Below are 26,768 nucleotides of genomic sequence, written 5' to 3'. Positions count from 1 at the left end.
AACACACAGCAGATAGGCGCCGCCCGACAGTGTTGAGCAATGCACTTATCAGCAAAAGTGTCATGTACAGTTCAAGTGTTTTCCCTCGATAGTTGTTCGAGAGCACGCTCGTGTGCAAGCAGTCGTGGCGGGCGAAATCAGGGAGCGGTAATGACAACCTAGTGCCTCCTTTCTGCAACGATCAGTAGGACGCAAACTACTGCATGACTTGCACCACCTTTGGTATAGCGTTTTCACTTGCGTCACAGTTCACGTCGCGATATTCATTCGGTACATATGACGCTCAGCAGCTATACCCGGAAAAACCAGTGACGTGTCGATGGATGCGAAACCCGAAAACAGCCTTGTGCTTATATTCGGGTGCAGGCTAACAAAACTCAAGTAGTCAAAATTAATCAGAACTTCCCCTCTCCAACATGCCTGATATACATATCATGGACGCGGGAAACCCCATAATTACATTACTGAAAAGCATGACTCCTAAGACACGCCTGCACCGCGGTATTTCATGCGGTCCTTAAGAATAAAGCTTCCATACGCACGTTTTAGCACAAGTGGGTCCGTAAATCAATATGTTAGCCGCTGGTGATGGGCCGCTGCTTCCAATAAGCGATTATTTATTGTCACACTGGCTTTTACTTGCAGCCTGGCTTGGGTATTATGTCGCTCAAACAAATGTCATTGTGTTAATTAAAAAATACCACCTCATATAGCTGAAGATGGATAATTGAAAGAGGCGTAAGTAAGCGTATATACAAATAATTATAATTACTCTTGATGCCATTTAAATACGCCCAGGTAACCAAGGAGACACACCCATACCAACAATAAGCAGTAATTTGTGAGAAATGACGTTGCCCTGCAACACATATAATTAAACTTATGGTGATAATAATAACAATGAGCAATGTTACGTTAAGCAAGTGATATACGTTTAGGTTATCACGTGGTTTATCCGAAGGGAATGGTTATACCAGGTAATCTATAAAGACTAGTAGCTAAGAAAGGAGTTGTTCACCTGTACGTAAATATGTATATCCTAAATATATTAATACTGGAAAATTTAACGTTGCGCAAAACACACGAGGACTAGAAAGGAACACCTAAACAGACAAGCGTATAGTAATACCTTCGTAACTTACACATGTTACGCGGCCGCATACTGAACATCACAGTTTGTGCTTTTACATGGCTTAATTACTGTGGTTGTCATTCAAACTCGCATTGCTACATGCATTTTATTATTTATTCGTTCCTGAAACAATGGAATGGAACCAGTGGAAGTTCCTGAACCAATGGAACTAATGTCGGGCGCTTCACTTTTGCAAAGTGTTCTGACGTGCAAGTCACTCCTGAATATAGTAAAATAGAAACGCTATCTTTGGCAAACTGTTAATATAAGCACAGAGATTGCGTATTTCAGGTCTATTTATTCTTTGTAAAAGCTCACCTATGATTGCTGGCCTCAAGAAGGCTCCGACAGCAGTCAAGCCAGACAGGATGCCGAAGGCGATAGGTAAGTTACGAATGCCAACTTCGACGGCAACCGCTTCAGAGATAGCCACCAGTATGTACCCTGCCGGCAATCCCAGCGTAATCATGGCTGCCCAGAATGGCGCGATGTCGTGAGCGTACGGCGTCAAGCACGCTATCACAGAGATCGCCAAATACGCTACACACATCAGGCTGAGCGGCGACACAACCTTGAAGTCCGTTAGCAAGGGCACGAAAAGTCGCCCGATGGTGTCCGTCACCGAGAAGAAGGTAAGCACTAACACAGCACTCGAACTGTCAATGCCCACATCGACAGCGTAGTCCACTGCGACCGCGAGCACAGTGTCCAGGAGAAAGGAGTACGAGAAATAACTCAACATGTGGCAATAGAAGCGGGGTAGTCGCAGAACTTCCTTGACGCTATCGAGAGCCGAATCGGATGAGCGTTCGTGCTCTTGCTGGATGAGTATGCGGATAGGCTCTTCCGGCATGCAGGGCACTTCTATCTGGCATCGAGATCCCAAGTTAGTGACTGTACTTCGCCTCGAAGCATCGGTGCGGTTGCCACAACCATTAGGTCTCATGAAACTCTGCTCGCTTGTAGTCCTCGACCTTCCTTCCGTACTTGCGCAGTGCCAAGGAATGCTGCGTTTTCTTCGAAAACCGCGTCAGCTGTTTTCGTTGTAGTTAGATGCTCTGCTGCCTCTTGAAGAAGAGCAACTTTCCTAAGGTCGAGATCGCCAATAATCGAGCCCTTTCGTGTTAGGCTAATGACTGTTCCTCGCCTCGAAGAGCACAAGGCCTTTTCCTCTTCGAGCAAGGACCCTGCGACGCTCAAAAGCGTCCCCCTCCTCGACCACGCGAGGTTCATTTCATCGTCTCCAGTTGTGTCGTCAAGAACGCCTTCGACCGTGTGGTCTTCTTGTGGCAAACATTCTGGCGGACTTCTTATGCTTGATGTGCCTTGAATTGACGTCTCTTTATCCGTCACTATTACGAGTGTTCCACAACGCCTAAGGGAAACTGTGTGCGTGGATAGAATGGCAGATGGCCTCCTATCTTCAGCCTTGTTGTCGTCAAGTAAACATGTCACTGGTTCGATACAATACTTCTGTGCGTCTTCTCCAACGACCTTGTCTGTCTCGAACGCTGATTCTTGCCATGGCGGTTTTCGGAAAAGAAAGCCTAGTGCTGCTATGTTGAGTAGGAGGGCTCCTGTAATAGCCAGGGTTCCGCGGAGGCCGTACTCTGAGAGGAGGAGGTCAAATATGTGTGCGAACACAAAAGATGCTGCCGTCGCACCGGTCAGGTTGATGCCCAATGCCACGCCACGCCGTTTGTCGAAGTATTCGTTGATGGCAATAATGACGCAGCTGAAGAGTATTCCATGACCGGACCCTATAGAAGAGATTGAACACATTGTTTGCAGATATAAGCATGTTCTTTCGCTTCAATAAGCCTGGTCCTGTACATCACCATTTGTCTAGGATAAACAATTATTCTGGACCTCTATATTTAACAGGCACAAAAGTTTGAGAGTACAACGGTGAACATGTTCGCAATTTATGAAATCACTTGTTGGGAGCACCTAACACGTTGCAGCAGTCTTACGTCTGTTTACTTCTCTCGGTATCACATCCCACTGTCTGTACGAAGAGTGGGATTTACTCAAAAGATTCCGCGAGCTCTAAAAATACGACATTGATTATTTTTCTCATTGCAAATCTGATAGAACCATTTGAAGGCAGTAAAGAATGTGCGCCCACTTGTAATATGAGGACCTGTAACGTATCTTGCGATTGCCTTCACTGTATTTTTTATGTAAACGACTCGCATATTTCATACGCTTTTGTGGACACACATCTGAATTAGCTGCGCTATCGGCCTCGCGCGCTGCTCTTTCGAGTCGGGCGTGCAGCTCCACTGCAGCGACCGGTGGAGACTGCCAGCGCAAACACTCGGTTCCCTCTTCACAGACACTGCCAGGTTTACAATGACCTCTAGCCTCTAGTCGAGTCGAGTCGAAAAAACTTTATTGCAAGGGTATTCAAGACCTCCCAGGCCCCCTGAGTCCCCGCGCGACCCCACCACACTCAAACGTTCATGTCTAATAAGTCCATGACGCTGGCAGCCCGGCGGGCGGCGATCTTCTGCAGAGCATCAACGCGTGTACACGGCGGGAAAAGCCTACTTGTATAGAAACAGTGGCGTGTGTGGACCTAATGCTGTAAGAACGCAGTGTGGACGAAGCAGTTCAAATAGAATTTGCGAATTTGCTTTGGTTTATCTGACATATTAGCTACGCTAAAGGACGAAGCGACCACGTGAGGCGCCCGTCCTGTATTCTTTCTGTTGTGTGTCCGTTTTCCTGCGTTACGCTGGCCGATTGTATTGCATGAAACTTTTCTTGGAATTTTCGCCTTCTGCGCGGTTCTAGGTATATGCACTTGAAGTTTGAAGTTTGAAGTTTATTTATTTCATTATTTTTGTGATACATGTATTTACACTTTTAGGGACCCAACAATATTGTTAAAGGGTCCCTAACGGCATTATAACATCAAAAACTCTAAATGGCAACAGCATAAAAAGGGAATATTTAGTCATCAAAAACACAAGAAAACTTATCAAGACAGAATGTGGTCTCATAGGCAATGCTCACCGTTACTAAAGAATAAAAACATAACTGGCACGTTAATGCGATGTAAATAAAGCAACAGGAATTCATTCTGTAATATGTATAAGTGAGAGTAAGAACATATATGAAAACAATGACTACAAATGACTATTGCATTATCAATTGGTATGAAGCGAATTTTTTAGTTGTGCTTGGAAAGAGTGAAGAGACGGGGCTGTCTTTAGATTAGTAGTAAGGCTATTCGAAATTGTACTTCCTTTAAATTCTAAAGTTTGACGGCCATAATTAGTATTTATTTTAGGTAGTAAAAGTCTGTAGCGTGAAAAACACTCGTTCACTCGGGGTGACAGACGAAGGGAAACTGACAGCAAGGTGAGATTACCGTGAAATATTCTGTATATTATAGAAGCGATATTGTAAATAACTAAATTGGGGACACTTAACACATTAGTATTTTGGAACAAGCCATCGCCTCTGATATGAATATCATTAGGCATTATTATGCGAAGAGCTCTTTTCTGTATAATTTGTACGGATTTAAGGTGACAATGGTACGTGCAACCCCATATAGCAATGCAGTAGTTTATGTGTGAATGAATGAATGCATAATAAAGATTAATTAGTTTTTATCTTGAAAAAAGTGTCTACATTTACAAAGAACATTTACAAACGAATGGTTCTTTTCTACGGACTGTACAAAAACGCCTAGTTTCGTGCGCCTGTGGACCGCCTGCTTTTATCTTCGCTATTTATCGGCGCACGAAAGAAGGAGCGTGTGGCAGATACACTACTGTGAAACCTGAGGAATGCGTAGCACGGGCACCAGCGATTCCCGCTCGTAGAGTTTCCACTGCTCCGTTTACCAAAGCGCCGATTAAGCCAATGTTTGAGGTAAGGATATAGGGTTTCCCCGATACGAGTATAATCTTGTAGGGAGATTCGCAGACTCGGTGTGCGACGTGTACCTACTTTTTACTGCGCTTTATCGAATTCCTGCTTGTTATGCCAGTTGAGATACACGTCGTCTGCAGCGAGTTCCGTCACTTTCTTTCCCCATCATATGTAGCGACGCAGCGCCCGCGAAGCGTATGGGAGGGGAATTTGCCTCTCTTGCGCGGCCCCGGAGTCAGCCGCAGGTTTCAGAAATATTTTTAGCAATTTTAGATGCGAAAGCATCTTATGCTCGGGGCAGTGTCCGTTCTGCGGCGTCCGCACCCATACTACGCTCACGCCACCTTCTCCCACCTTCTGGCGCTCACGCGAGAAGGTGGGAGGAGGAGGCAGACGTGAGCGCTGCCTCCGCTTCGTTCTCCTCTCCCGTTTCTCTCTCTCCGCCGCAGCTGTGTGCTCGTATATAATGCGGCGTGCGCTCGCTCCCGTTGCACTCTCCTTCGCAACGGCGCTATGCACGCTCGTAAACGGCGACGCCGGCAAGCGTTGCACTCTCCTTCGCAACGACGCTATGGACGCTCGCGAAGCTGAACGTATTTTTAGTTAATTATTGGGATTACTTCTTGGTTATTTCTTTTAATTATATTACTGTAGACCTTGTTCGTTCATTTTAACAAGGTTTTGAGCAGTGCTAGCCTTGTTATGGCCTGTATTGAGCGCTTAACAGTGAGCGTAATCACTCCACATGAGATGCATGGATGGACGACAAACCGGGCCCTTAAAGGGACACTTAAAGGGACACTGAAGCACTTTTTAAAAAAAATGACTTTGGAATGTGTAATCATAGTTTGATCCTTGCTGAATACGAAAACCAATGTGAGAGTTCACAGAAGTGAACGCAAATGCCATTTCTTGGCAAAAAAAGAGCGGCTGCAGCTGCAGGGCTTTTTGAACTGCTGAGCGAAGGCGGTGACGTCACCTTCGGTATGCCGCGTCATCGGCGCCATCAGCTCTGTAAAAGCATGGCCTTCGCGATCCGTTCCACCAACGCGCGCAGTCAGAAGTAGTCACGGAGGCCACGGCTCCGCCAAAACCACGGTGGTAGAATAAAACAGGTGGCCCATTGAGCGCCGCGAGCGCGTCGCCGTACTGCTCGAGTTGCTCGCGGCCGCCGCTAGGTTCGCGACGAGTTTTTGGGCCGAAAGACACGCATTGCAAGCTCTCGCTGGGCTGTAAAAACCGGTTTCTCTAGGTAATTTTGTGGCTTTAACCGGTTGTTTGTGCTTTTACTAGCTTGTAGTGGCTGTCTGCCAGCTTCGACCGCAAAAGTGAGAGCGCCAGGCTTTATGAAGCTTAAAATTTTTTAATCGGCGCGGGTAGTCCCGATATGACTGTCACAGGGTGCCGATTGCAAGAGACGCGCGCGTATTTTTTTTTTTCGAAAGCGTGCAAAATTCTACCGGCGAGTGTATAGAGTAAAAAAAAAAAACATTTGGTTTTCACGCTATCGTATGTATGTCGGAAAACAGTAGCTGGCGGTCTTTCCGTGGAATTGCATTTCTTCACAACTGCAGTCGCTTTTCGTCTTTCGGCGCGGAGAGAAGGCACAGCTTTTATTTGCACATTTTGTAGCCAGATTTGCAATTTCGAGCGAAGCATTTTCGTCCCATGGTGGCCGCCGCATCAGCGGCACAGATCGAGCCACCGTGGTTTCAGCCGTGGTTCCAGCTTACAAAGTGAGCGGAAACACCGATGCGGTCGCGCGCGTTCGTTTGACAGAGCGCAACAAACGCGACGCATCAGAGCGGATCTCAAGCCGTGGGATCACCTAATCACGACCACAGTGATCTGGCCGCGTTCATGACTCGAAGGCTGATTGCGACTTTGCTACGCTGGTTGCGTCACATAGGGACGCTCTTGCTCTTCGGACGCTTACATCCACGGACGCCTCCGCATTTATCGAAGATGACCAAGCAGAAAGGAAGAGACGCGGCTGCAACGCTGGTTGCGTTGCATGCTTTCATTAGTGGCGCGTCCGTTCTAAGCGACGGCAACTCTTCAGTGTTGCTCTAGGCCTCTCTGGTGTAATAAATACACCGCGGATCTCTTTCTCAAAAGTTAAAGATGTAAATTGCAGTTTAAATGCTCACGACGCACACTGGTCACATGCTTTCAAATGCGCCGGAGCGGAGATATCGGCCCAGAATGTACCTTCTGCCACCTTGCGGAAAAGCGGCGGCAACTCGAGCACCTCCGTGACACGCGCGGCGCATTGGCGGAGCGCCGCGTCAGGCCACCTGTTGTTCTACCACCGTGGCCAAAACTACCGACGATGACGTAGTTGCGGTCACGCCCACACTTTCGGCGCGTTCGCGCGGGCAGAGCAAGACGGACTTTTCTTTCGCGTATTTTAAAGCTCCTGCTGCCACAACAGCGAAAAAAATTACGCCATCGTCGACAATAATGTTGGTCCTTGTTAACAACAAAGTTTTACCGAATTGTAAAACCACTTCAGTATCCCTTTAAGAGCAACAATGAAACGGTTTAGATCGATAAATTGTGCTTTGAGTACTCTAATGTCGTTAATTTGTCCATCATAGGTTTATTGATAGAGGAGAAAATCAAGTTCAAAGTTTCATTTTTAAATTTCGCGCCTAAACCTCCCCGCGTGATGTCACGGATTTCAAAGTGTATTTATCGTATTTTGGCGCCATTGGCTCAACAAAATTACCCCAAACTTGGTATATTAAGTGCATGGCCCATTCATTAGATAATATACTTCATTTTTACCGATTAGGAACTACGTAGTCCCTAGTAGGCGCCGTCAAAACATGTGGCGTCACGGCGAATGGTGCGGAAACTTCAAGGTGGCGTCGCCACCCACATTTTGTTTTTGCGCGTTTTTCGCTTACTAAGCGTCTTCTAGCAGCAAGTGTGCTGTTTTTGGTATCGTGAAAGAGTACTTTACTAATATGAGAAAAATCGTTTTGCTCTTTAGTGTCCCTTGAAAGTGCTCCGCAGTTAAAATTACCCAAGCTTATTACCTCCGCAAGGCTTAGTGTGGTAGCTGGCGCTGGCCCTTCATGTAAAGCAATGAGACAGCGACACACACAGTGTGCGGACCTACTGTGCGCTTGGCAAAAGCCATCGGCATGTTCTACGCTGCACACGGAGAAATCAATCAGCATACAATTCCTTAGTAACAGTGAGCGTCGGTTAACAATGTGCGAAAACATCTTTATGGGTACGTGGAAATGTGCAACACGAATAATACAGGACAGGCGCTTCGTGTGGCCGTTTAGCATTTATATGAGCAGTGTCGGCGGAACCGACAAAGAAGATCCTTCCGAAGTGCGTGACATGGGATTCGAACCAGCCACTCCCGCTCCGACGCGTTAAACCACACGACCACGATCGCATACACCCTCCAGTGTACTCATCATCGTAATCAACATTATCAGCCTGACTGCGCCTACTGCAGGGCAAAGGCCTCTCGCATGTTCCGCCAACGAACTCTGTTCTGTGCTTGTTGTGGCCACGCTATACCCGCAAACTTCTTCATCTCATCTGCCCACCTAACTTTCTGTCTCCCCCTCGCGCGTTTGCCTTCTCTTGGAATACAGTCAGTTACTCTTAACAGTGGTTATCTTGCCTACGCGCTACATGCCCTGCTCATGTCAATTTCTTCTTCTTGATTGCGACCAGGATGTTATCGGCACGTGTTTATACCTGACACACACTGATTTCGTCTTGTCCCTTAACGTAGTTGCGTCTATCATCTTCCTTCTCATTGCTCGCTGCGTCATCCTTAGTTTAAGTGGAACTCTCTTTGGAAGCCTCCAAGTTTCTGCTCCGTAGGTAAGTACCGGTAAAATGCAGCTGTTATATGCCTTCCTCTTGAGGGATAGCGGTAAACTACCATTCATAATTTGGGAATGCTTGCCGAATTGCCGAATGGGCTCCACCCAGGCCCGTAGCCAGGAATTTTTTTCGGGGGGGGGGGAGGCGGGGGGCACTTGCTGAAATCCTTGACTATTTGAGAAAAACGCCTATTTTTATGATTTATTTTCGATAAAAGCCCATTCTTATTCTTTCTAGTTACTTGAATCTCATGGTTCGGCGCTGCAGTTACTGCCTGTCCTAAGTAGACGTATTTCTTTACAACTCCCAGTGCCTCGCAACCTATCGGAAAGCGTACTAACGGCGAGCTATTTGTATACACCAAATCTCTGAGGTGTGTCAGCGTTGAAGAAGCTTGTTACAATCACCCGTGATATTGCCCAAAAGACGCGCTTTAAAGGGCGTCGCCCCGCCCGTGTTTCGTGGCAACCCAGATGCCGCCGCAGCTTAGCAACCGTGACACTATTGCGGCTTCTGGGTTGCGTTAATATGTGTAGGCGTCTGAGTTAAGGCTAGCCAGGCTAGCATAAGATAAGCGCCCGCGTGGTACCGTAAGCAGCATACTGCCTGTTGAGCTTTCTGTCTTTACTTTCCGTGAGTACAAATGCCACCAAGAGCAGAGTTTTTCCCACATTTACTGCCAGAGAACGCGCGTGCGTTTCTCTGTGTGTCCAGGACCGAGGTGGGCTGAGGAGGTAGCGGAGGCCTACCACTACTGGTAGTCTGACGTTATGCCACACGAAGTGGTGACGGACGCTTACTGCAGGGGCGTAGCCAAGGGGGGGGGGGGGCGGTTGGGGGTTGAAACCCCCCTAAATTTTTCAGTTTTGCTTTATATACACGCACACATAAAAACACACGTATGGTGAAAGTATAGTTGAACCCCCCCCCCTCCGGAAAAACTTTTCTGGCTACGCCCTTGGCTTACTGGGACTGAGTCACAGACCTCCCTCCCCTACGGCCCCTCCCATTTCCTAAAAAGAGAAATTAGGTTCTTCACTCACTATGCGCCCTTTTAACTTGTCAGAAGCACCGGTCATCCTCCTAGTTATAACAATTCCGAGTTACTTCGTATTGGTATGACGTCAAAGCACCTGATGGGGGGAGATAAATGGTGTTTTCTAGCTTAAACGAAAGTGTAAGTACTAGCGTTCTCACCAGCGAGGACTCCCAAAGAGCCGACTAGAAAAGGTATGCCGGTAGCGAAGTACGAACTCGTGCAGCCCATCGCCATCATGAGGCCACCCAGCACAGCGGCCGTGCGCACACCAAACCAGTGGATGAGCGGCCCAGCGAGGAGACCTGCGACATGAAAGTCAGTCGTCGAGTGGCGCTACCAGCAGCCAGGCAACAACGCGTAGAACGCCAACAATCTCCAGTGTGGTTGCTGCTACCACCCCGGCACTAGCAGTTATTTGATACTACGTGCCGGAATATTTTCTTCAAAGAATTACCATGAACCCGTGACGCCAGTGCACAAGAGTTGCAGCAGCTGTGAAATATTGATACACCGGGCTAATACCTAGGTCGGTAGCAGCTACGTTTCCAGCTACCACTCTGCCGTGTACGCTAGAAAAGAGCGCTCCCGAACAAATACAGTGTCCGTGAGAGTCAATATGACTATAGTTGAGCAAGAACAAGCATGAGCGCATGACTGTTTTCGTCCTGCATTGCTTTGGAGCGGCAGCGTTGAAGTATAGCCATCGAAACGTCTTGTGATCTTATGAAATGTTTCATTCTTGAAATGTTTCATTCTTGAAATGCTTCATTCTTGAAGTGTTTCATTCTGCTTCAAGTAACTGGAACGACGGTACACATTCACCGCAAGCTTTGTGGCGCAGGTCAAGAAATCTGTGCCTTCCTCAGGTTTCATTTCAAGTGGGTATGAATTACGACGTCGGCGGTTACAATGCGCATATTGCAATACTTGCCGCAAGGTATATAACTAAAACTTTGATTAGTGTATTTACGGTAATTAGTGGAATATGCATTTTTCTTGGTGCGTGCAATCCCTGCCTACAGTAGAGCTCCAGGAGTAGAAGGAGGTCATCTTCTAGCCAAGAATTTTCTATTTTGTATATTCTAAAACACGCCGTAAAATAAACGCAACGTAAAAAACTTGCAAAATGCATATTCCCAGCGCGAAGTAATTCTAACATGCAGTCCAGAACGTCCAGTAATATCTGTTCTTGAAACAGTTTCCAAAGCTGGCTTACAATATATGACACTGCCTTGATGTTAAGGAACTTTGCATGAAGGCTTCATTGGTCTAAAGGCATAATAAGATATCGAATGAGATACCGAAGTGGATATGATATCTATTGCCACACCGTAAAAGGTATTCATTTTCAACCAAACGTTTTTTGCTCAAGTTTCGCCCCGCCACGGTGGTCTAGTGGATATGGCGCTCGACTGCTGACCCGAAGGTCGCGGGATCGAATCCCGGCCGTGGCGGGTGCATTTTAGATGGAGGCGAAAATGCTTGAGGCCCGTGTACTTAGATTTAGGTGCACGTTAAAGAACGCCAGGTGGTCGAAATTTCCGAAGACCTCCATAGCGGCGTCCCTCATAATCATATCGTGGCTTCTGGACGTTAAACCCCAGATATTATTTGCTCAAATTTCACACACATGCGTCGTTGTTAAAGAGATGGCTACAAGAAGTACTGCCTGCACGCGTCCTTTTGTAGCTGTAACCACAGGTATTGTTACACTTGACCTGCCATGTGTCATGTTTAGGGCTCTGTCTCACCAGAGAGGTTGACGAATCCACTGTACATGCTCAGCGGAAGGGACGCGTATCCGCGGGTAGCGCCGTACGTGCTCATGAAGGATGTGAAGAAGAGTCCGCCGCAGCGCAGGAAGGAGGAGAAGAGCATGTTCACGACAAAGCAGAGCGCAGCAATGAACCAGCTGAGGCCGCCGTCGGGACCTGCAGACGCCATGGCTTTAGCAGGACTTGCGGCATCCGTTGGGCGCTCTTTTTTATCCGCTGACTCATCGCTACTGGCTACGGCCTTCAAAGGTTCATCCCAAGGTTCCTGCGAACAACGAAATTCACAACAAACTTCTGATGAGCAGCATGATTTGGGAAGATATGCACACGCTCAGTCAAGGTCTCGCAAAACCATACCTTTCTGTTCTGCCTCTTAAAGGGACACTAAAGTGCGACAACGAATCAGTTTAGGCTGATAAATTTCACTCTGACAGCTCTATCGCCCATAATTTCAGCTCATGATATATGAAATTTCATTTAACATATCAACTATCATAGGTTCATTAACAGAAGATAAAATCAAGGTCAAATTTGTCAAAGTGTCATATTGAAATTTTGCACGGAAGTCTCCACGCGTGTTGTCACGTATTTCAAAGTGGTCATCGGTGTTTGCGACACATTGGCTAAAACAAAGTTCGTTAAACTTGGTGTGCCAAGTTACTGTATTTAAGGGAATGTATTTAATTTTTTAATGATTAGTTATCGGCATAGGCACGAGCTGACGCCGTCAAAATCTACGTCGCAACGCCATTTAGTGTGGCAACTTCAACGTGGAGTGGCAGCGCGTTTTTTCATTATGCACTTTTTCTGGCTAACAAAGCCTCTTCTCGAGCCGCCTCAAATCTCCGTTCGCGACTCGGCGCAGGAGTGTTCACATGTGGGAGCACAGATCACCTTGGGAGAAATGTACGTACGTCCGCACATAGACTCGAACATCATGAACCTAATAAAAAAGTTCACCGGCGATTACGGTACTGCCTATTGCGAATTCGGAGCGCACCTGTTTAGGTGCTTTGATTTTTGCGATAAGTTGAGGCGCGACTGCCTCGCTAACCGGCAGACCGCGGAAGGCTGCGCGTGGGCGCGTTCCGCAACAGCCGACGCAGATAGGCATCCGTTCATGCAGCGCTTTATTTACATGGTATCAGTGGACGCCCTCGCGGCATAAATTAGTGATGACGTCATCGGCCACCGCACGACGGCGCGCACTACTGTGGCGCCGCGGGTGGCCGTCGCGGAATCTGTTGTCTCGCCACTGTCTTGCCCTCCTACTCGCACTCTCCTCGCTATCGCTGTCTTTCACCCTCTGCTGCTCTCTACGTTCGCTCTTTTTCGTCCTCGCTCGCTCTGTCGGTTACGACGACGCCGACGCCGCTCAACGCAGGAACGGGCGCAAGAGCTGCACTCTAAAACTTGTGCCCGGAAAACTAGATGCAAGATCTAAGAGTCCGCTGGAGCTTTCCATACACACATACGCAGTGTCTTTTCGACCATCGCACGTCTTCTTCTCCCAATCCTCACAGGTCAACCCACTTTCTCGTGCCCGTGCACAAGAGGCATGAGTTGTGCTGTCACAAGAAGAGCGAGCAGGCACGAGGCATTGCAGACGCTAACGCAGCGCCTCAATGCGCTCCGCGTTCGCTCTCTTTCCTCCTCGTTCCCTCTATCGGTTAAGCCGACAACGGCGACGCCTCTCAACGCAGGCACGGGCGCCTAAAAGCTCGTTTCCAGTGGGGAAACGGCCGTCCACAGCGAGCGTAACGCTCGCGCCGCCTAAATTTCGCATGGTTCATACTGCTTACCAACCACACCGGTGAAATAGAGTCACTGGAAAAATTTCAGAGTATCGCATCTGTTTTCCGCGCGCCGCCGACGACGCGATTGGCTTACTTGCATCACGTTACCTCTCGCCGCCATATCCCTTCCAAGCACTTTGGGTGCAGGCGCGTTCAATGCAGAGCGTGGCCGGACATTTAGCAGTAACACGGTCCCTAGAAGTACTTCGTCGCATTTTTAAACGCGCCTTGCAGACAGGGGCGTAAGAAATTTTTTTCGGGAGGGCGGGGGGCACCTCCTTGATCTGAAGTGGGGGCCTGGCAGGCAGATATGGTCGAGTGGCATTTCGTGCTATGCATGCCACGGGAAAAAAAAATTTGGGACGGGCCCCGGTGTGCCACCCCCTGGCTACGCCACTGCATGCAGATTCCAGAGAGTAGCTCACCAGCAATCGAACGTTACTGGTGAGCTACTCTGAGAATCTCGTTAATTTTTGCATGCCGTGTGGGAAAAAGTAATGTCAAAGAGCGCCGTTCTACGTGGCTGCATATAGTTGGTCGGAATGAATTCGCCCCCTCGAAGAACACACCTTTCTACAGTGAACTACGCAAACTTTGCTGGAAAAGATCTCATGCGACAGGATACTTCACCTTTTCGGTTCGCTATGGTCAGCGATATTGAAAACAATACATACCTTGCTATTTGCTCGGCTGTTTATATCTCGATCTATTGAACAGATTACGTATGCTATTTGAGTTATAAGCGTGTCACGCACGAGAGCGAAATTGAAGATTTATTAAAATAATAATTGTTTACTGGTATACCTTGAAGGCAATTGTGGCATGATCATTTGCCATTGCGCAAAACAGAAGCGTGGAACTCTGTTGATATACTTGGTATAAGGCAATGTTATTAATCGCATTTTTAATTAGTTGCCAAAAAAAAAATGCTTGCTAATGCTACATTGCACCGAGCGTACCCCAAAATACTGTTTAGTTGGTGAGAAATGGCCACAGGAAAAAAAAGCAGATCCCACGCATTGTGGGAGTCGATTTTATGCGAGCCCTATACAGGGTGTCCCAGCTATCACGCAGCACGATTTAAAAATAGAGGAACGGCGTTACGCGAATCAAACCTACAGCATATTGTTCCTAGTACACTAGAGTAGCCACTGCTATTTTTTCGTCAATGAGGTTTAATTAATTAGTCATAATTATATTTCTAACTCGACAAGTACTCGCCTAATTGTCAAAATGTCAATGAGGCGTATCTAGGCATGTTCAAATGGCATCTAACTGCGCTACTTTCAACAACGTGCTAATTGCGCGCTCATTTCTCCCGCTTCATTCAAGAAAGCCCGCGAAATATGAAAAGTGACACGTGACTAGAGTGTTGCGCGCGTCGGGAACCAGCGCGCTCAAACAGGCTCCCTATGAGGTAGACAGTATCAAGGAAAAAATGCAGAAAGAAAAAAAAAACGCATCGCCCTATCTGCCACTCCCCGGCCTATAGAAACGCACCGCTTGGTTTTACAGAGTCAGGCCGTAATCAGAACACCTGCCGCGTTATCAATGAGAACAGTCGGCCGTGAGATATGAATGATTGCGGCGTACTATGGAACGGATTGAATCCCAGCGAAATTGCACGCATATCGCTGGCGCCCGATACCCTTGCCAAAATGCGGAACGCTGTCTTTCGCAACAGGCAAAGCGGTTGTTTGCAGTAAGCTTATTTGAGGGCGCTGGTTTCCTTTGCGGGTGGGAGCGTAGTCACGTGTTATTTTTCATATTTAGCGGGCTTTCTTTATTAGCCGGAAAAAATGAGCGCGCAATTAGCACGTTGTTGAAAGTAGCGCAGTTAGATGCCATTTGAACATGCCTACATACGCCTCATTGACATTTTGACAATTACGCGAGTACTTGTCCAGTTATAAATATAATTATGACTAATTATTAAACCTCATTAACGAAAAAAATAGCAGTGGCTACTCTAGTGTACTAGGAACAATATGCTGTAGGTTTGATTCGCGTAACGCCGTTCCTCTTTTTTAAAATCGTGCTGCGTGATAGCTGGGAATCCCAGCGAAATTGCACGCATATCGCTGGCGCCCGATACCCTTGCCAAAAGGCGGAACGCTGTCTTTCGCAACAGGCAGCAGGCAAAGTGGTTGTTTGCAGTAAGCTTATTTGAGGGCGCTTCCTTTGCTTTGGAGCGAGTCACGTAGTCACGTATTTAGCGGGCTTTACTTTAGCGGGCTTTCTTGATTAGCGCGGAAAAAATGAGCACGCAATTAGCACAGTTGATGAAAGTCATTTGAACATGCCTAGATAGCCGCCTCATGCCATTTTGACAATTATTGTACTTGTTTTGACAATTACGCGAACTGTATAATTATTTAAAAAAATATTAATTAAAAATAATAGCAGTGGCTATTCTAGTGTACTAGGAACAATATGTGTACTTTGGAACAAATATGCTCCTCTTTTTTACAGGATTAACGAGTAACGTAACGCTGTTCGTATTTAAACCCTACACGCCGTTCCTCTTTTTTAAATCGTGCTGCGTGATAGCTGGGACACCCTGTATATGTCTATATACGTATTGTGTTGCAGAAGCTTTAAAAATTTCCCGGATGTGCTATTTCTGATGAAAAGAACATAAAGCACCGTGCCGATGAAGTTTTAATAAGAGTGCATTATGAAAAAAAAAAGTGCAGCAATGCAGAAAGCGAACCCCAGCTGTTTACGCGCTGGCAAGGCAAAAAAAAAAAACTGTTTGTCGGAACACAGCAAAATATTTGCAAATGCACTGCAAAGTTGGGAATATTAAGCAGAAAAGAAATAGTAAATGAAACAATTAAGTAGTGATGTCAATAATTTTAGCTGGTCTATTTTCTACGTATCGCAAGATAAGACGCACCTTACCTACCGCACCCCGATTCGCCCATGCGTTTGGCTGCTGGCGTTCCGAATCAAGACATAAATACGTCGCGCACAACTTCCAATTACCGTACACACACAACTTCTATTACACATAACAACCAGTTGAACAGCAAGCATGGTGCGCAAGCAAGGTATGTGTCAGCGATCAGTCGAAGGACGCAATGTTGAATGTTCTCGATGTTGTTCGATAACGTTCTCTAGTGCAGTGAACCTGAAAATCGACTGCAAAGCTAGCGCAAACAGTCAAGATTCACCAAATGTCGAAGTAAATGGCATCTCGCACAATGTCACTGCGCTAATGCAACTATGTTTTCAGCTCCGGACTTAGCGAACACACCCGAGCGTGACACGAAAAGAGACCGATTAAGCCATGAAGCGAGTTCGCGAGCACATGGCAGCATTCGCCGCACGCTTCATTAGTTACACCGCTAACCGCGCAGTCGATCCATAACTGTCGATGACTTGAAATCACTTCTATCCTCTTGAATAAACACACACACACACACATAATGCCGTTCCGCTGAGCGTAACACGGCACCGAGGCGAAAAGATCGGTCACTTCTCAACACACGCTAGCAACGCGCCGGACGGTCTGGAAGGGAAATGGCCGCCGCCGCCCAATGTTGCCCGCGTGCAGCCTACCTTTGCGGTACTGATTTTCCAGTGACTTACGGTGAAACGCAATACAGCGCCACCTTTCGTGGAAAGCGCAGACCAAAAAGCAGACGCCGGATATCCCGGATGTTCTCGCGGCCCTGCGGCTCTCCGCTCGCTTTGTTTTCGCATGTCGTTATGGCGAATCGTGTTGACAGGAGCAAAGTCGTCGAAGTGCTGGGACTGCATGCTGGCAATCAACTTTCTGGCGATGTCTGAAAAACAGAAACAGGCATTCACCGAAGAAGAAACTACGCAAGCAGTGGTGGCTAGCTCGTCCTCATTTTCAAACGCGAAAACCTTGGTCGCGCCGAGGTAATGCTACCCGTTCTGCAAGGTCGCGACATGGTGTACTTGAAAGAGTAGGTCGAAATCTATTGCTACTCGGAACAACAGTCATTGTGCTTCACTTGGCGCTTGTCGAAAAGAACGGGGTGATTACGGAGGACTTCGCTGTCGTTACGGGCTTGGTCGACTGCGATATAAGCGCGCCGCCATTTTTTCGAATTTTCGACTCGCGCTCCTATTGGTTCGCGGTGAGGGAATCCGGCGGCAGCTGCCGCAAAAAAACGCCAGGCCTGCGCAGAAAGCGGAGCACAGTCACAGCGAAAGCTGGAAGAGCGGCATTTCTAGAGCCCGTTATAAACTCTCTTGTGGCTACTAATACAAGTACATTAGCAACGTACCCACTACGTCACAAATAATAATTTTTGGGAAGTTGGGAAGCACCCACCACTACATTATTCGTTATTCTGCGGAGAAGCGAGGTACCATCTGTGAGGTATTATGTGCACTTTGTTATTGCGGTGGTTCATGACGATGAAGAATTATGGCTGAGCCCTTTGTAATGGGTTGGAAGCTTTAAACGACCCACCAGTTACGTAATTCATATTGTGTGGCGCCCGGTCGTTACTTAACTGTCCCACCACGCTTTATAACATACGTTAACCGGAGAAACGGAGAGCGAGAGCGAGAAGGAATTAGCTTCATTGAGAGCCTGAGGAAATGGATCATGGGAGCCTTATGGGCTTCCTTGGCAACCTATAGTAGTGCACTTGCGAGGAACCCACTATGCTATAAATCATCATAATTTTTGTGAAGAACGGAAGCAGCCACTACGCAATTTTTCGTCATTCTGCGGAGAACCGTGGTACTCCCTAAACACCTGTAAAGCATTATGTGCACTTTGTTGATGCTGTGGCTGATGATGAAGAATTATCGCTGATGCCTTTGTAATGGGTTGGAAGCACTCAACAACCCACTCGTTGCGCAATTTGCATTGTGTGACGCCCGGTTACAAAATTTGTGTTTGTGTGACACCTGGTTGTTATTTTGCTCTTCTACCACACTACATTACATACGTTAATGTGGTTCCTTCCCGACATGAAGCCTGTATAGGGTCTTTTTGCAACGCTGTTTCAAGCACCGGCATGGCCCTGAAGTAGAACACTGGGCTCCCACGCAGAGGCCCCAGGTTCGAACCTCGTTCCATCCTGGAAATTTTTTCTTATTTCCTTTTTTTTCTTATTGCGTGCGATAGTGGTTACGGACACCGGCGGCGACAGCGGCGGCGGCGGCGGCGGTGCAGAACTACGGCGCCAAAAATGGCCGTTGAAATGATCTCATAACAGCTTTCGTTGTAAAATCGGTTCTGAACCGATCGTTCCGGAAAGGGCTATTCTGGCGGATCTTGCTGTCACCGAAACGGATTCAGCGCCTCTGTCGCCGCCGAATGTCTTAGTGGGAACGTGGCATAGGAGCTGGGCTCAATATGGCTGATCTCCCATAGTCGGGACTCGGGAATAGATATAAGCATCCAGTGGCTATCGGCAAAGCTGAATGGTTGGTCAGCCATCACTCGTAAGAGGTGGCTCAAAACCGGCGCCGCCGAGCTCAAGGACCGCTGGCGTTGAAAAGAGCACAGGCAACCCTTTATCAGTGCCGAAATATTACAATAAAGGGTGCGTTTTTCTGTCTCTTCTGTAGTGAAGAGGAGCGTACAGCACTGCAGCCACATCGCCAGCAGTGCTCGAGGCACGAGCTTGAACTGGCGATGTGGCTGCAGCGCTGGCCATTCCTCTTCACTACACTTCTTTGTGACACAGCTGTTGTAAATGACAAATAGAACATCAGCGTACTAGAAGTTACAGCTTCAGTTATACTGTGCACAAGCATTAAAAAACAATAATTATTGTCACTTCTCTGGGCAGTAACTAGCGCCCATGATGTGGCTGCCTGTACAAAGGGTTGGGAGCCAGAAACTTTATTTTCTTAACTTTTGAATGGTTGCCAGGGTGATCTCGTTTTGTTCTCCCAACGATGTCCAGATGTTTACGTTTGAATGTCTCGATAAAGACTCTGGCTTTTGGCTCAAGGTTACTTGAAGCACACCGACAACAGTAGCTAAAAAAAATCACAGCATATCCACGGAGTGAATGATGATGAGTGGGCGAAGCTGCGGAGGTTCATCGGTAAACCGTGAATTCTGCCCAGTACATCATCACCGACGTGAGATCGGGCGCGTTTATACTAAAGGTTCGATGAGTTATGACGACTTGCAGCTCACTTTAATTTTACATGTACGCTGTGAATTTTCATTGTTTAGAAAACCATTGCTTTAGAAAACATCTGGCGTCTTTCGTTGGTTTATTTCATCAATCAACGGCGTTTTGAACAAAATTTTTATTGTTTATTCACGCACAGGAGAAATCTCACCAGGCACTACCTTGGAGGTAAACAATGGCTGCTAATGGGAATGAGAGACAGAAGAAGTCGGCTTTCAGCTAACACTTACACTTCTACTTCTACTAACGTTTCCTACTGGAACATGCCAATGGCTGCTAATGGGGAATGAGAGACAGAAGAATTCGGCTTTTAGTTAACGCGCACGCTGCGAATTTTTTATTGTTCAACAACGCACAGGAAAAATCTCCCACCGGCACCACCTTGGAGGTCAAGATCTGGTACTAGCGTTACGACTGGTTACGCACTACGACTACAACTACGAGGGACGAACGGGTGCCGCTTTAAAGAGCTTCGCCCCTAAAATTACACCATCTCCCGCTAAAGGGGACCATGAGTAGATGCGAAGCCGGAGCACTTGCACGATCACGTTCCGTTGGCGTTCGTTGGGCATGCTACCGAGCTCGCGTCGTGGAACGCGAAGAGCGATACTAGGCGCGTCGTATCTTCCATCTAGCCTGGCCGTTAATTCTCACAGGGCGAGCGGGGAACGCGGTCGACAGGCGGGCGAGAGGGGGCAGCGTAGGAGAGGAGAGAGAAGGGGAGGGGGCGCGCATGCGCTCGAGCTCATCGCGGCGTTGCGCAGGAGAGAATTCGGCATGTCTAGCCCGCGTTTCAGAGGAAGAGTGGAAAGGGGAAGGGGAGATGGTGAGTGGAGAGGGGAAATGGGGGAGGGTAGATGACAGGGGGAACGGTGAGGGGGAGTGGAGAGGAGGTGTGTGGAGAGGGTATGCGCATGCGCAGTAAGGGTGGTCACGCCGCACACCACCACCGGATTGAGCTCCGCCTTAAGATACTTCGCATCTAAAATCATTTTTGATGTTTATACGAAACGCAACGCCAGAACTTCCACTCCCTCTGCTCACTGAACGATTCTGCCAGAAAAGCACGCATGACTCCACCAGCTGGACGCGTGACGGTGTCTTGTGCAGCAACAATTCGCCCGGTGTTTCGCACCGCGGTGATAGACGCTCTTCATAAAGCAGAATAGCGCTTTTTCTGCGTTGCCCATTCACCTTACTAATCGCGGTAGCTGCGATGCTTCAAATGAAGAGAACATTTTGTATCTTCACATGATGCAGCTTTTCTTTTATAACACTTTATATCGCGAGCGTCGAGCCTGCATTATACACGTCCTATTGCAAGCGAACTACGCTTGTGTAGTCTGTTTGCAGAAACCGCAATACCACCATAGTTTGGTAAATTACATTGCAGTAAAGCGAGTCTAACAGTGCTTAACAGCCTGTTTCCTCGAATTTCCGCCTAATTTTTTTTTTGCGTAATCTGGGCAATATGAAAGCGTTAGTATCCACGGCAAACTAAGAAATATGGAGGTAATAAAGCTGATCGTCCGATTTGCACTGTAATGTTCTCGGCCACATCGCCAACTATCTTATTGGAACTTTTTGCCCACCTTTGTTGCTTCAGAAGTCAGTTAATAAAACAAGCCTAATTAAGCAATCAAGCGGAACACAAAAGCTATTGTAACGTACTATATGCAGTAGTCAGGAAAATAGATTTGGTCGCGCCGTCATACAGTGTGCCGGCATATTTGTAAACTATGGCTAAAGTTAGCTGGAACACCCGGTATAAGAAAGACTGGGACGGTCGTTATACCGACGGCAGTGGTAAAGTCGCACTGGTGGTAGAGCGCGAGCTTCCCAGCTTTTCGCGTAGATTAGCGAGAGCGTCGAGTGAGCAGCGTTTTCATGAGACCTAATGCGGCTTTACAAATAACCACTCTGAAGCCAAGTAGAATCTCCAAGTAGATGAATCTTCAAGTACAATTTCCTGCCGGCATTAGGCTCACTCCGTTTGTTTGGGACCACTCTCCGGCCGCAAAAGGTACCGCAGCACCTACGGTGCATCACGCCCGTTTTGTGACACCCAAATCAGCAATGTCACTGTGGACACTCATTTTGAACTTGTCCGGTCCTGCATTTATGTCGTCTTTGCCATCTCTCTGCAACGGGCCTCAAGCTTGAGTGACCACCTGACCTTGATCATTCGAATCATGGATCATTTGTCCACTCACCAGAGTTGCCAGATTCTACCGAGCTAACAAGCAAATATTCATCCCGAAGGAAGCCCAAGAAAAGCGGCGTGACTTTGGCGAAGAAGCCCAAGAGAAGCGGACATTTAATCATTTTTCCCATTTTTGAAAATATTTTGAATTACGGTAAAGAATGTCACTCAAATATGAAGGGGCCTGAATTGAAAAAATCACTCTATTTATTTTGTACAGCGAAAATATGTGCAAATATGAACGAAAGCACATACTAACAGTGAACATTGTCTCCAGGGGTGTCTCCATTAGGCTGAATGCACGTTTGCCAGGGCATGATTAACGTCATTTGTTGATTCCCCCAGCATATGTTTGACTTTAACGCTCAACTACTCATAGTCATCGACAAACGCGCTATTAGTGAACGACCAAAACGCTATTGATGAACGTGATGATCACTAAAATAACTACATGTGTTGGAAAAATGCCAATAAACCCAGAAACGCAACAAGTGACTGAAAAATTCTACAAGCTACTCGTCAAAGAAAGAAGCCCAAATCCGCTTATTCTAAACGGAACTGGCAACTCTGCCACTCACTATACGGCTTTCTGCACGAATCGCATTTATTTGTGTATCTTTCACACCCTCTTCCGCTATGCCTATGAGCAAGCTTCCGAAAAAAATAGAATCTGTGTAGGCGATGCGTAATTGTCGAGTTATACTGTAGGAGACTACATGGTTGCAGCCTCCCTTGGAACGTTGTTGTCGAGCAGCATCAGCACGGTGTCGTTCATCTTTGTAGGATTCGTCAGCGTCTGGCACGGCCCCACGCAAGGTGCATCCCGCAATCAACGACACGCGTGTTTTGCAGGAAATTCTTGCCAATGACCAATATTCATGGGTCAGACAATCCTACGTCAGCTTAACATCGTTTCTCAGGAGGGCCTTTATTCAACCACAACAAAATATTTTAAGGAAGCCTTCGTAGAAAGTGTCGTGCTTTTATATTTCTTTTCTACCCACAGTGCAACGTATTCATATAGTGAAGGTACACTAATTCGCATTTTAATGGCATGTATCTTTATGTAGTAATTAGTTCATTGTGAGTAAGATCTCTAAATAATGCCCCCGATGCTTTCCTTAGCTTGTGTTTTTGTGCATCCGCAGAGGCATTCGTATACTGTTGAATATTATACTTCTATGATGAAAGCCTAGTAGCGCTTGGATGGGCGTCTTCTGCCGGGCCTGTCTGGACGACTGTAATGTAACGGCCTCGTGCGTGCGTTTGTGTGTGTGTGTGTGTGTGTGTGTGTGTGTGTGTGTGTGTGTGTGTGTGTGTGTGTGTGTGCGTGCGTGCGTGCGTGCGTGCGTGTGTGACTGTGTGCCTATGTTGCGTAGTTTTTATTGCTATAGCAATCATATGGACCCTCCAGGCGCCATTTTCTGTCACCATCATGCTCCGCATAAATTCCAATCCGATAACATCGCCCCACACGTTTTACGTTGAATTTGGGAGCGGCAGTGCGCAGGCGCTGTAAACAAACGCGGTTCAAACTAAGATGAAACGACTCGGCCTTAACCATCGCGCGCAAGGCGCATTGAGGGGTGCCGGAGGAGGGGGGGGAGCTGCATCTTTTGTCAGGAAATTCGTACTTTCACCAGCCATGCGTAATTTTACGGAAGACGGTACCTTATCTTTACGAGGGATCAGCCCAACGGCTCATACTTTACGAGAGCGCCGTATCTTTACGAGAGATCATCCGACGGCTTATATACATTTGCATATGTTGTTTTCTCATCGCAAGGGTTGAGTTGAAGCGTTATATAGCATAAAGGTCGCTTCGCTCGGGGCAGCGGCCACGTTTCCTTACGCCAGCATTTTATTTGATTGAAACTGTGACTTTCTTTTTTACAGCGAAAGCTGTTATGAGATCATTTCACCGGCCGTTTTTGGCGCCGTAGTTGTCCCGCCGCCGCCGCCGCCGCCGCCGGTGTCCGTAACTAGTATCGCTCGAAATAAGAAAAAAAAACTAAATAAATAAGAAAAAAATTCCAGGATGGAACGAGGTTCGAACCTGGGCCCTCTGCGTGGGAGCCCAGTATTCAACCTCTGAGCCATGCCGGTGCTTGACGCTGCCTTTGAAACAAGGTTTCATTTCGGGAAGGAACCACATTAGCATATGCAATATAGCGTGGTAGAAGAGTAAAATAAGCACCAAGCGTCGCACAACGCGAATTCTCTAAGCAGGCGTCGCACAATGCGAATTGCGCAACGAGTAGGTTGTTGAATGCTTCCAACCCATTACAAAGGGTTCTGCCATAAGTCTCCGTCGTCATCAGGCACGGCATCAACAAAGTGCGCATCATGCCTCACATGTGTTTAGCAGGTACCACGGCTCTCCGTAGAATGACGAAAAATGGCACAGTGCCTGCTGCCCTACTTCTCAAAAACGACAATGATTTATAGCGAAGTGGGTTCCTCGCAAGTGCATTTGTATTGGTTGCCAAGGAAGCCCATAAGCGCATAATCCATTTCCTCGGGGTCTCAGTAAAATTACCATGATTGAGAGCGTAGTGGGTTCCTCGCAAGTGCACTTGTATTGGTTGCCAAGGAAGCCCATAAGCGCACGATCCATTTCCTCGGGGTCTCAGTAAAATTACCATGATTTAGAGCGTAGTGGGTTCCTCGCAAGTGCACTTGTATTGGTTGCCAAGGAAGCCCATAAGCGCATGATCCATTTCCTCGGGGTCTCAGTAAAATTACAGTGATTTATAGCGTAGTGGGTTCCTCGCAAGTGCACTTGTATTGGTTGCCAAGGAAGCCCATAAGCGCATGATCCATTTCCTCGGGGTCTCAGTAAAGGTCTTCGCCCCCCCCCCCCCCCCGTCTCTCTCCCACGTCAACGTGTGTTATACAGCATGACGGGATGACGGGAGAGGGAAATAGCGACCGGGCGTCACCCAATGCAAACTGCATAACTGGTGGTCCGTTTAAAGCTTCCAACCCATTACAAAGGGCTGAGCCATAATTCTTCATCGTCATCCGTCGTCACGTCAACAAAGTACACATAATGCCTTACAGACGTGTAGCTGGTGCCTCGCTTCTCCGCAGAATGACGAATAATGTCTCAGTAGGTGCTTCCCAACTTCACAAAAATTGTGATTTATGGCGTAGTGGGTACCATTCTAGTGTACTTCTATTGTAGCCCCAAGAGAGCTTACAACGGGCTCTAGAAACGCCGCTCTTCCAGCTTTCGCTGTGACTGTGCTGCGATTTCAGCGCAGGCCTGGCGTTTTTTCTGTGGCCTGCGTTTACACGGTTTCAAAGAAGAAAGCAGCAGATGTACATAACGCAGCGCACCAACACCTCCTCACCCTGCTCAACGGCCCGCAGACTCCAACGTGCATCGGCACCAGTGTGTCCAGAAATGCGAGCCCCGACCTCAGGTTCATACGAGGAATAAAACATTATGAATGGAGCTGCATGGACGAGAATCTGGTCAGGGACCATTACTTAGTTCAAACGATTATTCCGCATCACAAAGTGGTGACGAAGATAGGAAAAGCAGAGCTCGCAGACTGTCACGCTTTTCGCAAAGACGAGAACGCTATTGACGCTACAATAGAAGGTATCGAATGTGGATCAGAGGAGTCGCTGAAAGAGCGAAGAAGCACACCAAGGCAATCCAGCTGTCGCAAGACAGCACCGCGGTCGACCCCCATTTACTGCACCTGTAGGAGGCGCGGAGGGGACTCGAGAAACGCTGACAATGCAACAAGTACAACCGCAAGCTCCAAATTTGAATTTCCAAGCTGGTGAAGGAGACGCAAAAGCACTCTGAACAACGAGTAAGGAAGAACTGGGAGGACACATGTAACAAGCTTCAAGAAACATTAAGTACCAAACTCACTAGGATGGTGCTCAAGACTCTTCCTGCCAAGGAGGAGGCAAATAGCGTTTCAAAGCACAAAGTTCAGAGGCTCATGCACAAACACCCGCGGTCAGAGAAAGACATTATTCAAGAGGTGAAGGAGAAGTTCCTCGGTGCGGAGAAGAACAGAATTGTACATTCCAAATTTGATGAGTATTGCGGCCTCCCAAACACAAACCTGGATCGGCCTTTCTCTGTAACAGAGATCGATACGGCCCCGAGCAATCTCACACGCAAGACAGAGCCGTGCTACGACAGAATAAACAAGAAAACACTTAAGAACCTAGATGGACCCTCTACAGATGCACTCTTAAAATACTTCAACGAGTTCTGGGAAAAGTACAATACCACCGGAATGGAAACATGCCGAGGTAAATACGATTCCAAAACCTAAGAAGTACATCAGCATTCAGAACCTACGACCTACATCCCTCACCTCGTGTGCTGGAAAACTTTACAAGCACATGGTTCATAAAACTACTATCAATTATCTCGAAGACAGCGCACACGTCCCGAACACTAGGTTCGGAACCAGAGCTCATCTATTCACCCAAGGCGTGTTACTTCATATCAAGAAAAAGTGATGAACCGACTGCACACGTAGAGAAAAGAGCAATTCGCGCAATAAGCGTGAAAGGGGCATTCGACAACGGGTCACAAGAAGCTGTTCTGCAAGATCTTAACTTCTATAACAGCGAAGAAATGGTGTGCAACTACATTAGATCGTTCCTGTTAAAACCAGGACAGCCACGGTGGCAATAAGTAGCTTACTCTCCCATTAATTCAAAATACCGCCGAAGGGAACGCCAGAAGGCTCCGTCATTTTGCCGGTGCTGTTTAATTTTGCGATGAGCTCGCTACCCTAAGAACCAGAACAAATAGACGGCGTTGCTAGCGCAATATATCTGACGACTTCATTATCTGGACTACGGGTGGGTCCACCGGCAAACAACAAGCCGCTCTGCATGAAGCGGTTAATACAACGAAAAAGAACTTAGTTGCTAGCCTGTAGATTGAAGTG

The 26,768-nt window shown here is 47.4% G+C and overlaps 1 protein-coding gene across 1 annotated transcript in view; it reads right to left on the bottom strand.

The window, feature by feature from the left end:
* The window catches only part of LOC119391059 (monocarboxylate transporter 9-like), a 30,998-nt gene extending 19,090 nt beyond the window's left edge, over positions 1-11,908 (bottom strand). Inside the window, exons 1-4 of the mRNA XM_049415474.1 lie at positions 11,672-11,908; positions 10,079-10,222; positions 2,190-2,892; positions 1,451-2,118 (exon numbers count right to left, since the gene is read on the bottom strand). Coding sequence (XP_049271431.1) covers positions 1,451-2,118; positions 2,190-2,892; positions 10,079-10,222; positions 11,672-11,864 — 1,708 coding nt within the window. The 5' untranslated portion in view covers positions 11,865-11,908. The remainder of the gene's footprint in view (positions 1-1,450; positions 2,119-2,189; positions 2,893-10,078; positions 10,223-11,671) is intronic.
* Positions 11,909-26,768: the final 14,860 nt, after the last annotated feature.

Source organism: Rhipicephalus sanguineus, chromosome 4 (genome assembly GCF_013339695.2).
Source record: "Rhipicephalus sanguineus isolate Rsan-2018 chromosome 4, BIME_Rsan_1.4, whole genome shotgun sequence".
Lineage (NCBI taxonomy): Eukaryota > Metazoa > Arthropoda > Arachnida > Ixodida > Ixodidae > Rhipicephalus > Rhipicephalus sanguineus.
Note: the sequence above shows the minus strand (reverse complement) of the source record. Positions and strands in the feature narration are given on the sequence as shown.